General features: G+C 45.0%; 2 protein-coding genes across 10 annotated transcripts; one reads left to right on the top strand and one right to left on the bottom strand.

The window, feature by feature from the left end:
* Positions 1 to 448: 448 nt before the first annotated feature.
* On the bottom strand, positions 449 to 8616 carry LOC132463627 (sentrin-specific protease 5-like). 4 transcript variants are annotated; one of them, XM_060059919.1, is made up of 10 exons: positions 8465 to 8615; positions 7137 to 7976; positions 6941 to 7043; positions 5625 to 5769; positions 4608 to 4655; positions 4445 to 4522; positions 2388 to 2525; positions 1601 to 1684; positions 1128 to 1178; positions 449 to 1010 (listed from the first exon to the last, which is right to left on the bottom strand). In XM_060059919.1, the coding sequence occupies exons 2-10, from the start codon at positions 7852 to 7854 to the stop codon at positions 900 to 902; spliced, it is 1476 nt and encodes a 491-aa protein (XP_059915902.1). In that variant the 5' UTR covers positions 7855 to 7976; positions 8465 to 8615; the 3' UTR covers positions 449 to 899. The 4 variants fall into 4 exon arrangements, with proteins under 4 accessions (XP_059915902.1, XP_059915901.1, XP_059915904.1 ...); XM_060059918.1 differs by lacking the exons at positions 449 to 1010; positions 1128 to 1178; positions 1601 to 1684 and adding an exon at positions 1721 to 2293 and having other exon boundaries at positions 8465 to 8616; XM_060059921.1 differs by lacking the exons at positions 449 to 1010; positions 1128 to 1178; positions 1601 to 1684 and adding an exon at positions 1721 to 2293 and having other exon boundaries at positions 7137 to 7677; positions 8465 to 8604.
* Positions 8617 to 9608: 992 nt separating this feature from the next.
* Positions 9609 to 12283, top strand: LOC132463628 (alpha-2-HS-glycoprotein-like). 6 transcript variants are annotated; one of them, XM_060059927.1, is made up of 9 exons: positions 9609 to 9787; positions 9818 to 9871; positions 9902 to 10031; positions 10418 to 10528; positions 10698 to 10779; positions 10945 to 11096; positions 11200 to 11289; positions 11434 to 11505; positions 11598 to 12283. In XM_060059927.1, the coding sequence occupies exons 1-9, from the start codon at positions 9726 to 9728 to the stop codon at positions 12084 to 12086; spliced, it is 1242 nt and encodes a 413-aa protein (XP_059915910.1). In that variant the 5' UTR covers positions 9609 to 9725; the 3' UTR covers positions 12087 to 12283. The 6 variants fall into 6 exon arrangements, with proteins under 6 accessions (XP_059915910.1, XP_059915907.1, XP_059915908.1 ...); XM_060059924.1 differs by having other exon boundaries at positions 9818 to 10031; XM_060059925.1 differs by having other exon boundaries at positions 9609 to 9871.
* Positions 12284 to 14159: the final 1876 nt, after the last annotated feature.

Genomic DNA, 14159 nt, shown 5'->3' with positions numbered 1-14159 from the left:
GTTGTCAGGATGCTGAGAGCCGCTCTGTTCCCCAATAAAACTATCCTATTGTTAACCAGATGGTAATCGATTGAAGCTCTGCAGGATGTCAAAGAGGGTTGTGGTGCTGCCCGATCAGCTGGAACCCTGGCCTGTCCAACCTTCCACTGGGGAGGTCAGGAAAACAGCTTCTAAACTCATACCCCAAAGGGGTACACTGAAGCATCAACAAAAAGATAAAATTGATATTTCCCATTTCCCAGTCTTTCTAAAATGCATCACTGTTGGGTTTGTAGGAAAGATACTGGATAGTATATGTGCCTTACAAATACCCTTTTCAGCTCTAGCAATTCTGCTGTTGATGCGAGTGTAAAGGGACCAAGGCATTGAAGTATTCTGCCGATAGTAATAATCATTCAGCCTAAACTTTAAAAGTACGACATGAACATCATAAGTCCTTGACATGTAGGACGACATAGAAAAAGTGGTCATTTATTATAAACACATAAGGTTAACAAACAATACAAATTCTGCATCTTATGTTTTGGAACAACAAAAACAATATTCAGTTCCACTCCCAGTCCAACCGATGATCCCAGTATTTTACTACTTTGTGAATCAGAAAGATTGCAGGAATGTAGAATCAGGACCGAAACCAGTAAGAGATCGGGATCCGCAGCACATTTTGGACTGAGGGGAAGAAAGTCAAATGCTGATAAATAAAACACTGTATTCAAGACCATTTAAACCCTTCTGCTACTGACAAGCGTTGCATTTCAACTGCTCGTTTGTTAAGAGTTAGATGTGAGGATGACAACACAAGCAGTGTTTGACAGACACTACTGTAGCGCAGTCTACTGGTTTGACATTCAAAGACCAGTCACACCCCCCCTTGTACTCAGTTTGCGTGTGTGTGTGTGTTACAGATGAAGCTTTCGTTCACAAAGCTCCTTGTAGATTCTCTTCCTGATGTGTGGTATCTCCTTCTGGGAGAAGTCGAGAGGTTTCCTGAGGGCGAGCCGCTTACAATACTGGGAGGGAGCGAGACCCACAGACACATACACAAACCATCAGGCACCACATAATACAAAACCTTTGACTTCTTATCTTTTTGCATGTACATTGTGAGTCGTGAGGCCAGATTGTACCTCCAAGACAAAAACTCCACAGTCATTCTCATTGTTCTGCTGGGGCGTCTCCTAAAATGGAAAGTAGAGGGTGACATTTGAACATCTCATCCATTAAAGGTCCCATGGCATGCCACCAGGTGTGGTCTGATAAGCTGCTACAAGCCGTTTTGGAAATATGCCCCTTATGACGTCAAAGGTGGGCTCGTCCACCTAGACGTGTGATGGATAGATGAGCAACGTTTGCTAAAGTCCACTGGGTAGGCTGATCTATCCAGCACACATCTAGGTGGCCACGCCCACCTATGATGTCATAAGGGGCAGAGTTCCAAAACGGCTTGTAGGCTAATCACACCACACCTGGTGGCATGCCATGGGACCTTTAACTCACACCTTCACTTCCAGCAGGGGGCAATACAGAGCTGGAGATAGGGCCAACATTTTTCATCAAGTGACACATTTCTGAAGTTAACATCAAGGTATGCCAACTTTACCTGGTTGGCCGACACCACCCAGCCAGTTTGGAATAGCTCTTGGCTCTTCTCTTTTGCCTCGCTTATCAAGTATTTCAGGATGCCCTGGTGTAAAAATAAATGTATATATATACACATGAATGAATGAATCATGTTTTTATTGGGTTAACCCACTGATGTTTTGCTGCTGGTGCGTTTTGTGCAGACCAACAGGCCTTTCAGACATTAACTCTGAATCATCTCTGGGGAATCTGGTTTGATGATGATCCGGATTCGCCCTTTCACTCATGCAGCACACAGCCGGAGATAAACCGCATCAGACACATCCTGGAGACCCTCAATATACTTCAGGCGAGGGGTGACGCATGGGCAGAGCGCGTAGGAGGAGGACGTGTAAGTATGCAGCGGTAGTCAGTGTTTTGTTTACATCAGGTTGAAGGTTGCGGGTGAGGCTGCCAACCCCGTAATGCTGACTCTTTTTGCGGCGGTATCAATGCTGCATTTATTCAGATGTATCCGCAATATCAACAGAAGAGTGGAAAGCAGATAGAAGTTGGAAGGCAAAATACAGACAAGAAGAGAAAAGTAAGAAGCACCACTCCTGGTTTCAGTCCCACGATGAAACGTTACTAACACGTCGCCAACACGCCTACTCGCTCCTTGGGAATTCTCCCGCTCTCTGGGCTTTACGTGAGGGGCCTGGCCGGGTAATCTCTGAAGGGGCGGATTGGAACATTTGCGTTCCATCATACAGCCCCTCTGGGTCCAGTGGGGAGGATGTGTGTAAGGGGTTAGGGGAACTCTTTACCAGCGTGACCTCTGGGAGAGCGGTGAACTCCGAGTCATAGAGCCGGATGCTCCGGTGCTCCGGGTCGACCGCCACCAGAGACCAGTGTACCTCCAGGTGAACCGGCACCAGCAGCAGCTGCTTGGAGAACAGGTCGACCTGCGGAGAGCCAGAGAGGGTGTGACGGGCCAGGGGTGGGGGGAGAGAGAAAAGGCATCAACAGCGGAAATGGGAGCAGAACTGGAGGTTAACGGGTTGTATTCACCGGGTCCACCGGTGAAGTTTGTCCTTTGGGCAGAACTCCAAGTTGGGGAGACGGTGTTGTTCAGCAGGTCTGCACTCAATATGTCAAATGTCCACAGTGTATTAGAGCTGAAAACTACAGCCATTTCGTGTGGGAAATTATTTGAATTCAAAGGATTATAAATAAAATCCTAAAGATAATAATCCAATCCATCACTTGGGATATTTAAAAGGGTATGTCCCTTCCTCCTCTCTACCTCTACCACGACATCACCATGTTTCTCCACAACCCAATGGGACTCACAGATGGGGCTTTCACACCAAAAAGAACCAAGAGCCAGTTCCGGGCTGGTGCTAGGGCCAGTTCCAAACAGGTTCGAGCCTTATCCCAGTTAAGAACCAGTTGGTTTCACACCGGCCAGAGCCAGCCATGGAGCCGGTGTGAGCAATGTCATGACGTCACTGCAAACGTCTCCGCTTTCCCAGCAACCCTCCCGCCCTGCCGGAACTGTACAATAAGAAGAAGAACCCTTGCGCCAGTTTCAAACACAACAACAACAATTTCGTCTTCGATTCAATCCGTGTATGGTTTGTTCTTTGAATATTCCGATTTAAAACAAAATCAGAAAAAAACAATTAAGTCGTTTTTTGGTTTTTCTGATTTGGTTTTGAAGCCGAAAAAGGGCAAAAGGAATATACAAATAAACGGTATTTTTCTGTTTTTTTAAATCAAAACGGGAAAACTGAATAATCCAGTTGCTTGTTTTGTTTGCGTGATATTTAGATAAAACCGCAATGAATGCCGGGAAAAGGGCACGCGGATTTAAAGAAAATACATATAAAGACATTTCAAACGTTCCATCGAGTCTCTCGCATTCTACAATGGCCAGCTTTATTGTTTTCCGTGGGAGCCGGCGACTTATTCTGCGAGTGGATGATCTGAAACTAAACCGGAAACTAGATTTCTTCTTCAAAGGCTGTGCTCCACACAGAACCTCCTCACCGTCATAACGGAGCACTTCGGGGCACCAGATTGCTTTAGAGCGGTACTGATCGCGTCGTGTGTCTTTCCAGTGTCAAATAGTTCACGAATAAAATCACCATACGGTTCATTGCGGCCATAACTAAGGCTAAATATAATTAGACAATAATTAGTCTATTGCTGGTTTAGGTGGTTGGCTCTTTTTTCTTCGCTGCGTTCTGCCTTCTGGTGTAGCCTATAACTATAAATGTATCTATTTTTGTTTTTCTGTTTCGGGTTTAAAAAACCAACACACAAACACAAATAAAATGCAGATTATTTGTTTACTCCTTTTGCCCTTTTTCCGATTCAAAACCAAATCAGAAAAAAACAAAAAACGACTGTTTTGAATCTGAATATTCAAAGAACGAAGCACACACGGATTCACGTCCATTGTTTACTTCGGTGTTTTAAAAATGCCGGTCTTTGTTGGTCTTCCTGTTTATGAAGGTACGGATAACCCCGCCCCCTGCCCCCGGCGTAAAAGCGGTTCTAGTTCTAGCCCAGCTCAAAAGTTGGGCTGGAGTTGAACCGGTTTTTAGGGGCCGGAGCCGGTTCTTTGGCGGTGTGAAACCAAAACACTGGCCTTTGCTCCGAACCGACCCGGAACCGGCTCAGATTTTGCGGCGGTGTGAAAGGCCCAAGAGAGGAGAAGCCCACAGTGGTTGGGTTGTGGTAGAGGACATATATCCCAGGACAATGCATCACATGTTTGGGAACAGCAGTGATAGAGACATTTCATGACCGATAGATGGCTGGTTGGTGAGTGTATATATACAGTGGAAGCCAACTGATGTGCTGGTTTAAAACTGACCTGTTTTGTCCATCGCCTCACCCCCTCATAGCCTTTCATCTCTAGTTGATGGTGAAAGAAGCTGTTCAGAAAATGGACCTAATAGAGGGAGGGGCAGCCTTAATGCAATGCCATTATGGTCGGAGGAAAACCAAGTAAAAGGTGTTGAAAGTGATAAAACAACCTTGTTATCCGTAGACTCCATAATCAGCTCCCCGTACATGTTGATGACCTGGAGAGGAACAAAAATAGGAGAGATGCAGAATGAGTCATGTTCAACTCCAACCAGACAGAGAGCTACACCTAAGGCCCACAGCGGGTCAGACTAGGGCTGGGAGGTGCTGGTGAAGAACGGAGCAGACTACCTGGTGAAGAGCGGAGCGGACTACCTGGTGAAGAGCGGAGCGGACTACCTGGTGAAGAGCGGAGCGGACTACCTGGTGAAGAGCGGAGCGGACTACCTGGTGAAGAGCGGAGCGGACTGCCTGGTGAAGAGCGGAGCGGACTGCCTGGTGAAGTGCGGAGCGGACTGCCTGGTGAAGAGCGGAGCGGACTACCTGGTAAAGAGCGGAGCGGACTACCTGGTAAAGAGCGGAGCGGCCTACCTGGCAAAGAGCGGAGCGGCCTACCTGGTAAAGAGCGGAGCGGACTACCTGGTGAAGTGTGGAGCGGAATACCTGGTGGATGTGGAGCGGAATACCTGGTGAAGAGCGGAGCGGACAACCTGGTGAAGAGCGGAGCGGACTACCTGGTGAAGAGCGGAGCGGACTACCTGGTGAAGAGCGGAGCGGACTACTTGGTGAAAAGCGGCGCGGACTACTTGGTGAAAAGCGGAGCGGACTACCTGGTAAAGAGCGGAGCGGACTACCTGGTAAAGAGCGGCGCGGACTACCTGGTGAAGAGCGGCGTGGACTACTTGGTGAAGAGCGGTGCGGACTACCTGGTGAAGAGCGGGGCGGACTACCTGGTGAAGAGCGGGGCGGACTACCTGGTGAAGAGCGGGGCGGACTACCTGGTGAAGAGCGGGGCGGACTACATGGTGAAAAGCGGAGCGGACTACCTGGTGAAGAGTGGAGTGGACTACCTGGTGAAGAGCGGAGCGGACTACTTAGTGAAGAGCGGAGCGGACTACCTGGTGGATGTGGAGCGGAATACCTGGTAGAGGTGGAGCGGACTACTTGATGGAGGTGGAGCAGACTACCTGGTCGTTGATCCAGTTCTGGTGGGCCAGCGTCGCCAGGTCCTCCATCATCAGACTGTGTTTTCTGTAGACCACTCGGAAGCAGGGAGACGTTGTTCTGACTACAGTAGCGCTGTACTTTTTCACCAGGGAGATGACTAGATTCCTGGAGAGAGAATATATGTTGCTTACCACCATCTTACGTTCCTTTAACACAACAGAGTGGTTTGTTCCACTTACACTAGTTACCAACAATGATTAGATACGAGCTCCTTTCAGCTCCTACTTTATCAATCTGCTCTGAGCATATTGTTTTTGCGTTTAAGGAAATATCTGGTCGATTGGTGTATTTGATAATTGTTAATGTTCGATTTGTAGCGCATTGAAAATGAATGCACAGCCTTCAAATATTGACTAATCAAGATGAAGTATTCTACAATGCTGTGGTATAAAAGCAGGATAAAACATGGTTTAACACACACACACACACACAATATCGTCATCTGAAGCTGTGATTTCTAACCAGGAGTGTGTGAGCCGATTCCAGGTAGATTTGTTTTAAAAAAACAATTTAAATTACAATTTGTGGGATATTTATGTTGATAGTCGCTGACATTAAAACCAGAAATAGAAGAACGACTCCAACTTCCTCAATTTTGAACCTTGAGTACCTTAAAACAATAATAACGTTGCTAAACAAAAGTATAGTTATATTATAATACGAGTCCACAGGAAAACATCTGTGGTTTGGCGTTGCAAAGGGTTACTGCAGCCTCAGTGGTTGTGGCTGTGACACAACAAAGGCTGGGTAAAGTACACTGGAAGAGCCTCAAAACTAACAAGGGTTGGTTGGTGTAGAACGTTGCACATTATTGACACATAATTGGCAGATTGCTCAACTACTTGACTTATTTGGAGACGTTGGTGGAGGTGTTTGATTAATAAATAGCGCCATTGAGGGGACGGGGGGGGATTCCATTCTTGATATGAATCATTGAAGGCGGTGTATGAATTGTAGGCCGCAAGCATTCAATTGGTTCCAGTTTGATCAATTATTTTCATTGACATAGCAGTCGCCTTAATCAAAAGCAATTTACAGGGAATTATGACACGTAGCTTGCTATAGCCTAGGTATCCCGGCTGCATACCAATCATGCAATGAAAGGCTATTCTGGTTTATTCTTTCTCGTACAAAAGACTATTTTTCAATGTATACTTCTCCAACCTTCCTATTTTTCAATGTCTACTTCTATTCCCCTGAGATAAGATCTCAGGGGAATGGGAACCCCAGTGACGGCCCTTGTGTGTACTTTACAGACCCACGTGAGCGCACATACCTTTTTCTGTCACCCAAATCATGCGCCCTCAAGCTTCGGACAATGTCACACGATTGCAGTGGGATCAAACTCCCGTAGACTTTAGAAAAGCCGTCGAGAAACTCTAAAAAAGAAAAGAAAAATTAAGACAAAATACTCATGATGATCCAAATTATATACAAAGAGCCATGTGAAGAGTTGGACTTTCAGTACTTACCCATAATGGTCGAGCTCAAAGCCTTGTGGGGGACAACAGGTTGCAGATGGCTGTCAGACGACACCCCAAGCCCAGGCAGGCTCTGACAGACAGGGCTTGGGCTGGTTCTGGTGCTAGTTTTTCCCTCCGTCACCAGCTCTGCACCCAGAGGGGTACAGGTTTCCTGCGGACAGACAGGATCCCTCCAAGGCTCCTGATGGACAGCAATCCTCTTGAATCCGTTAACCATATTTTTGTCAGTGCACCCTACCCCACTCCCCTGCCTCTTTGTAGAGCCGCCGCTGTCCGGGGTCTGAGGGCGGTCGGTGGAGTTCGAGGTGGATGCTAAAGCAGGTTGACACACTTCTCCACCACTTCCTTTAAGTTCCCCACCGTCCAAAACACCTGATGTTTCCCCGTTCTCTTTCTCTGGCGGGGTTTCTGAAATGTTTCTGTCCCTGCCTACTTCTCCTTGTATTTCCAAACAGATTTTGACATCGCCTTGGCGGTTGCAGAAGGAGCTGGAATGGACCGGACGTCTTTTGTGTTTGACGCCATTTCTCTGCGTGAAGAAGAAACAAGATTTTGCTCTTTCTCGCCGACGCCACATCCAAAACCTCCGTATGGAGAACCAGCGTTTCTTGCTGAGCTCAAGGTTGTGTGCCAGCCCCTTGGTGGAACCATGCGGTCGCTTGCTTTCACCTGTTCGGTCATGCATCTCCAGACGAAGTTTACCCATTGGTGCAATCTAAGAGTGTGATCACGTTGAGTAGGGGGACTCCTTGGGATCAAGGTAGAAGCCTACATACATAGGCCTATAGTTCAAAAGGTATGTTCCAGCTTTTTATTGTTGTCTTTTGCCTGTAAGATACAAGTAACAGCATGTCTATTAATACAGTTTCAGATTTGCTTTTACCTCTAGTTTTAATATAGTGAATATTTTGCCTCGAGGGTATACATTCTGTAATAGATAAATAGATTTATTTCAGAGTGGGAGGGTTGCTTTTAACAGCAAATAAAAATAGACATTAAAGTAAGTAGACTACAAACTTGAATGTGCGTCCAGCACGGAAACACATTTGCAGTTTAGCCACAACATGCATTATACAAAGGAAATTATACAAAGTAATACCATCGTATCAGGTCATCCAACACGTGTAAAGTGAATAATCGTGTATAAATGTTGGTTTGTTTAAAGGTCTGTAGTAAGCAGAGTTGACAGGCATAAGGCATGCGCTTGACACGTTTACTACAAATAGACATAACAAAATCCACAATTAACCTAGTAAGTCCTTCCAATGAAAGATTAGATGGTTTTGCACAATGTAATAACGTAATCAAACTTTTACCATTGACTGAACATCACGCCGCAGCTGTGCGATAAAAACACTGCAGTGCCATGCTGTCGCTTATCAAACGCGTCACGATTGGTCTGGCGCGACCAATGAGAAGGGCCTATCTGGCCTAACCAATGAGAAGGGCCTATCTGGCCCATCCAATGAGAAGGGCCTATCTGCGAGTTGTCCAGACTCTGATCACCCCCAAGAGAGCTTTAACTGACTTTCTTTAATAGGTCCATATAACTGACCGATGCACCCAAACCCTCAAACCTTAAAAATTATCGCTCAACCTAACCATCTCTTTAACCTTATTCTTAAACTCAACCCCTTAAAACCTTACATAAACATAACCATCTCTAATCTATTACCTTAATTTAACCATCTCTAACATAGCCTTACATTTAATAATCTCTAACCTAATTCCTAGATGTAACCATTTCTAATCTAAAACCTTAATTTAACCAATCTCTAAATTAATACCTAATGCCATGTTATAGGCTTAAATTAGCAATTTATTAATTTAGTCTAACCATACCCTACTAGATTATACTGGAAATTTAATTCTAAATATATGAAGACAATATATACTGTAGGCAAATATACATACATTTTAATTATTTGACGCAGAAAAGTTGATCCAGTATTGAGGCACAAAAAATAATCATTAATAGGCCTATATGAAAGGGCCCCCACTCCAACGTGCGATGTCAATACAGGGCAGGGCAGATTTGAATAGCTTGTAATGGCTAACCACAAACAGATCTGGTGGTAAAATAGGTGCCCTTTAATATGGATGAGAGACTTTTAAATCATCTCATACTACAGGGCATGAGTATGATCTATGAAGTTCCATAAACCTCCTTAATTGTCACTCAAGTTATAGGAACAATTATTAATCCCAGTGTAGCTGCATGCAGTGATAAGAATGGAGAATCAGAGAGAAGGTGAAGCTTCCCAGATACTTATATAAGAACACCACGGTCATCGCTCATTATAGTTAATCTATAGCCCTCTCCAGAATTAGAAAGTTTACATTTGGCACCAACCACCCCCCTGAGGTGCACTACACACTATTTCACGTGACGCAATAACGAAGGGGGCAGCCGCAGTGTTTATCTTGGCTGAGTTTGTCAGTTTGAAAGTTAAACAGACGCTAGGATACATATACCAGGGATGAACGTCACCTGGTCTCCCTATCGTACTCTTGACTCGCCTCGATCGCTATCGGCAGATCTTAAACCTTTTGGCCCTGTAGCCCATCTTGCGGAAAATGTGCTCCATGAGCATCGCCGTGACTCTGGTTCTCGTGGCACTGGGGGCCCAAGGGCTGCCAACTGTAGGGCTGCCCCCCGGCGGACTGCCCCCCGGCGGACTGCCCCCCGGCGGGTTGCCCCCCGGCGGGTTGCCCCCCGGCGGGTTGCCCCCCGTCGGGCTACCCATTGTCAGTCGGCCTCCATGCGATTCTCCTGACATAGAAGCTGTAGCCATGGTGGCTCAGGATTACCTAAATGGCCAACACACTCACGGCTACAAGTACGTCCTGAACAGGATTGAGGACGTAAAGATCATCACAACGGTAAGCCAGGTGGGCCGGGGGCACAAAACACTGAAGTTACACCCCGCGTATACCTAAAGCTGCAGCCACCCCAGTGTTTAGGTTTTGACATCTCCAAAATACAGTTTAAAGAAGACCACCTTACTTACTAGGGAAATAAGGCACTTTAGGAAGCTATGTGAAAAAAATTCTTAAATAATCTACAGAAGAGTGTATTTGTGTGATTATATACAATATGCAAATGTATTTATTGTTCTAGTTTCACAGGTGAGAATGTTATTAAGATCCGATCGGTTCTTTAATCGACTTGCCTATCATACGACATTCATTGACTTCCATGTGATATTTTGAACAAATGGTTGGCTTGAATTGGTATTATTTTAACATGTCCCTCATGTTCTCTGTAGCTCAGTGGAGAAGCTACATACCTGATGGAGGTGGACCTATTGGAGACAAGCTGCCATGTGCTGGATCCCAAGCCTCTTACCAACTGCTCTGTCAGGCCCAAAGTGATGACGGTGAGACTCATAGAGTAGGTCACAAAGATAGATGAAAGGTGTCCCTTTATTACAAAGTCAGATGAGAGTAACGTTGATGGTGATGGCAGTTCGTTTTTTCATATTTAAACACATCTATACACACACATATAAATTAGAAAATGATATACATTATGTGCTTGTGACTCAGGCAGTTGAAGGAGACTGCGACGTGGTGTTGAAGCAGGTGGGCGGGGCTCTAAGCGTCACCGCCTTCAAATGTAAAACTGAAGGTAATTATGGTTCTTAATGACACACACACACACACACACACACACACACACACACACACACACACACACACACACACACACACACAGACACACACACACACACACACACACACACACACACACACACACACACACACCAAAATTAAACCTTTCTTCTTGTTGCAGAGTCAAGAGAAGACATGTGCCCCGACTGCCCCACCCTCCTCCCCCTGAATGACACCATTGGATTAGACTTTGTCCAGGCGTCTCTAGGAACCTTCAACGTCAGAACCAATCAGACCTTCAGCCTAATGGAGGTTGGGAGGATGTCCAAAAAGGTACATTCTGACATGATCACACCTTCAGATATTCAACAAGAAATAAATAAAGACTGCATTTGAGTCCGTAAGACCAAAGATGTTTTTTCTATCTTGGTTTCAGCCGATATCTGCTGGAGACATCATTGCCGCTGAGTATGTCATAATAGGAGCCAATTGTACAAGCAGTGAATGTGTGCCCTTGGATAATGCTGTAAGTAAAGCGAGAAATCAATCAATCCTTCTCTGAGAATTATTTAGGGACAATAAATATAAATCGTATCAACATACAAGCTATTGTGAATTCAATAATCCTACATGGTCCAAGAGTCATTCATGAAATTATTTCCTACTATAGGAACAAGGCTTTTGCGTGGCAGAAGGTTTGGGTTCTGACTACACCGTCGACTGCACTATGTTTGGCGTTCTGGTAAATCAAACCATTCAATAATCAACATTCCCTAATGTATATTCATAAACCTCAAACCAAGTTTTCATTCGGGTCCATTTAACGTTTTTCAGTCAATAAACGACAGCAGCACTGCAGCCTCCAGTCCTTCCCTCCTCCCAGTGATCCAGCCAGGTCTGAGACACCACAAACTCACCCTCATCCATAACCCCGGGCTCAGCGGACTCCTGTCTGCCGAATCCGCTGGCGAGTCCGGCGAATCCACTGAGTCCGGTGAGGTGGTTCAAGTGGTGCTTGGGTCACCAACCTCCGTGGCGGCTGACCCTCCCCTGTCTACTCTCGTCCCCGTTAACGCTGTTCTCGACCCGGTCATGGAGCTCTTGCCAACTCTACCCGTCAACCTGACAGTGGAGGACAAAGACATAGCTGATGTCGTGCCAACGGTTGGCTCCATCCCGACCGCGGGTCTGCCAGCCGGTGATGACAGCACAAAGGCTGTGGTAGTAAAAAGGGCAGCAGAATCAGTTAAGCCCGTCATGCTTGATGTCACAGAACTGACCCTTCCTGTTCCACAATGTCCCGGGAGGATCAGACACTATTAGGGGTTTGGCGGTTCCTCGTCACAGCGCAAAGACTCCACAGCATCGCAGTGAGGGCTGTCCTGATATACCCCAACATGTCCTGCTGAGGCCTGGCTTTATATTACGGGGAACTAGCTGCAGAACATAAGCAACTGAAGATTCAGCCAAATATAAACACTGACCGATCAATAAAGCTATCCTTATGGTTGTATATTCTCCTATGATGCTTGGTAACTATTCATTTATATGGCAGGGGAGAAAATTCTTAGAATAAACATTTAAACCCAAGTTAGAATTTTGATTTGACCATGGCTGTTGAGCTTCACACTTACTTACTTGCTTCATACCCACAAGACCCCATAAGATTCAAATAGCTTTTGCCAAATGCAACCTAATAAAATATAATTCTTGAATCCTTATAAATCCTATAATTCTTGAATGTCTGCACAACATAAATAGGTTTGGTAATTGAACTTAAGCCAATGTGTACGTCATTAAGGGCAGTATTTTTCCAAATGAAAAGCCTATTTAAAAGAAAAGTAGATAACTGATTTGGAATTGACAGGGTACTCCCAACATATAAATGTTGGGCGTATGCAAGACCTAACTAAGTTTTCACTGGTTGATATTCAACCTAAAAACAAGGTTGAATGAAGAGACATGAACAAAACACTATTTGCATAGAGAGGTCAATACTTGAGTAACATCAGTTCCGGAGTTCAAGTAAATAAGTTGAAAAGCTTTTAAAGGTCAATGTACTTTTTGCTTAATTTGTCTGGACAGTTCAAACAGTACCACAAATCGTGCTTCTAAAAAGGAACCCATAAGGAAGTTATTGATAGGAGATGATGGAAGTTTACTCATTAGAATTCATCTGCATATCACTTGATATAAACAGGGTCATAAAGAACACAGACGACCACGTTAACTCAGGAAGTTTGAAATGAAAGAAATAATCTTTTATTTTTTTTCACAACATAACGGATCAGTGCATTCTTCTTGGGAACGGTTGGTTAACGTCTCCTGCAGAGAAAAATAAAATACATTAAGGCATTAGAAACAATTAAATACAAAGAAGAAGTCTTTAACCTAGGGAGCAGTTACTTGCCATTTGGATAGCCATCAACTGAAGAATGTCTGTTGAATGTCTGTCCAAGGATATTATTGGATTGATCTTTACTTCTATACATAGCATCCATTTGGTTACCATGTTGTGGTGGATGAGATGTCTCCTTGCTTTGTGGATAATGTCTTGATGGCTCAAACGCCAAGTGTGTGTGACTATGACCCAGGCCCCTGGCTGCCAGCCTCGGGAAGCTTGGCTCGCTCCCTGGAGGACCATGTTCCAACAATAGATGCCCATTGGACAATGGACGTTCCGAGGTCAGCTTTACAAATTTCCTTGAGTTACTCAAAGGGTGCAGAGCCTCAAAGTAGTCAGTTGAATCAACACTTGATGCCATAGCATCTTGAACCATGTCATAATGACCCATTGCAGGTTCCAAAATCGTAAACAGGCCTTGAGTCACAAGGGTTTGAGATGGGCTTTGCCTCTCGTCAGGTGATTGCAGTTGAATTTTTGGTTGTTCATATTGTTGGATGAAGGTAGGGTGGCCCAACTCTGACTGAGAGGATTCAAAACTTATTGGTAAATCCTGGTCAAGGATGCCCTCTGGTGGAGAATATTCAAATTCTTGATTTCCTTTGCTTGCATATTTAACCGCCTGTGATAGAAAATTATGCAATTTATCCTCCTGATTTTCGAATGGAGGGTTCACAATTGTATCATGGGATGTTTCAATAGTGTTAGGTAGCCCAGAGTCTAGTGTGCCCTGCATTACCTCTGGAACAGATTGTCCCAATGTAGAGAATGGGGCAATTCTACGGTCATCTTTAAGAGGGTAAATGAAGTGATCATGATGGTGGTAACTGAAGGACACACAGCATTGACTTAATCCAGAAAGGCATTTTTCAGGGCAATGTACAAGGGAATTAAATGGGGTTCCTTTTTCAGATTCGCTAGGTTTTGTTTGGGTCACTGTAGCTAGAGGATCACTAGGTTGAAGGTTTGTAGTGTCCCAGGTTTTAGGTGGC

Source organism: Gadus macrocephalus, chromosome 8 (assembly GCF_031168955.1).
Source record: "Gadus macrocephalus chromosome 8, ASM3116895v1".
Lineage (NCBI taxonomy): Eukaryota > Metazoa > Chordata > Actinopteri > Gadiformes > Gadidae > Gadus > Gadus macrocephalus.
Note: the sequence above shows the minus strand (reverse complement) of the source record. Positions and strands in the feature narration are given on the sequence as shown.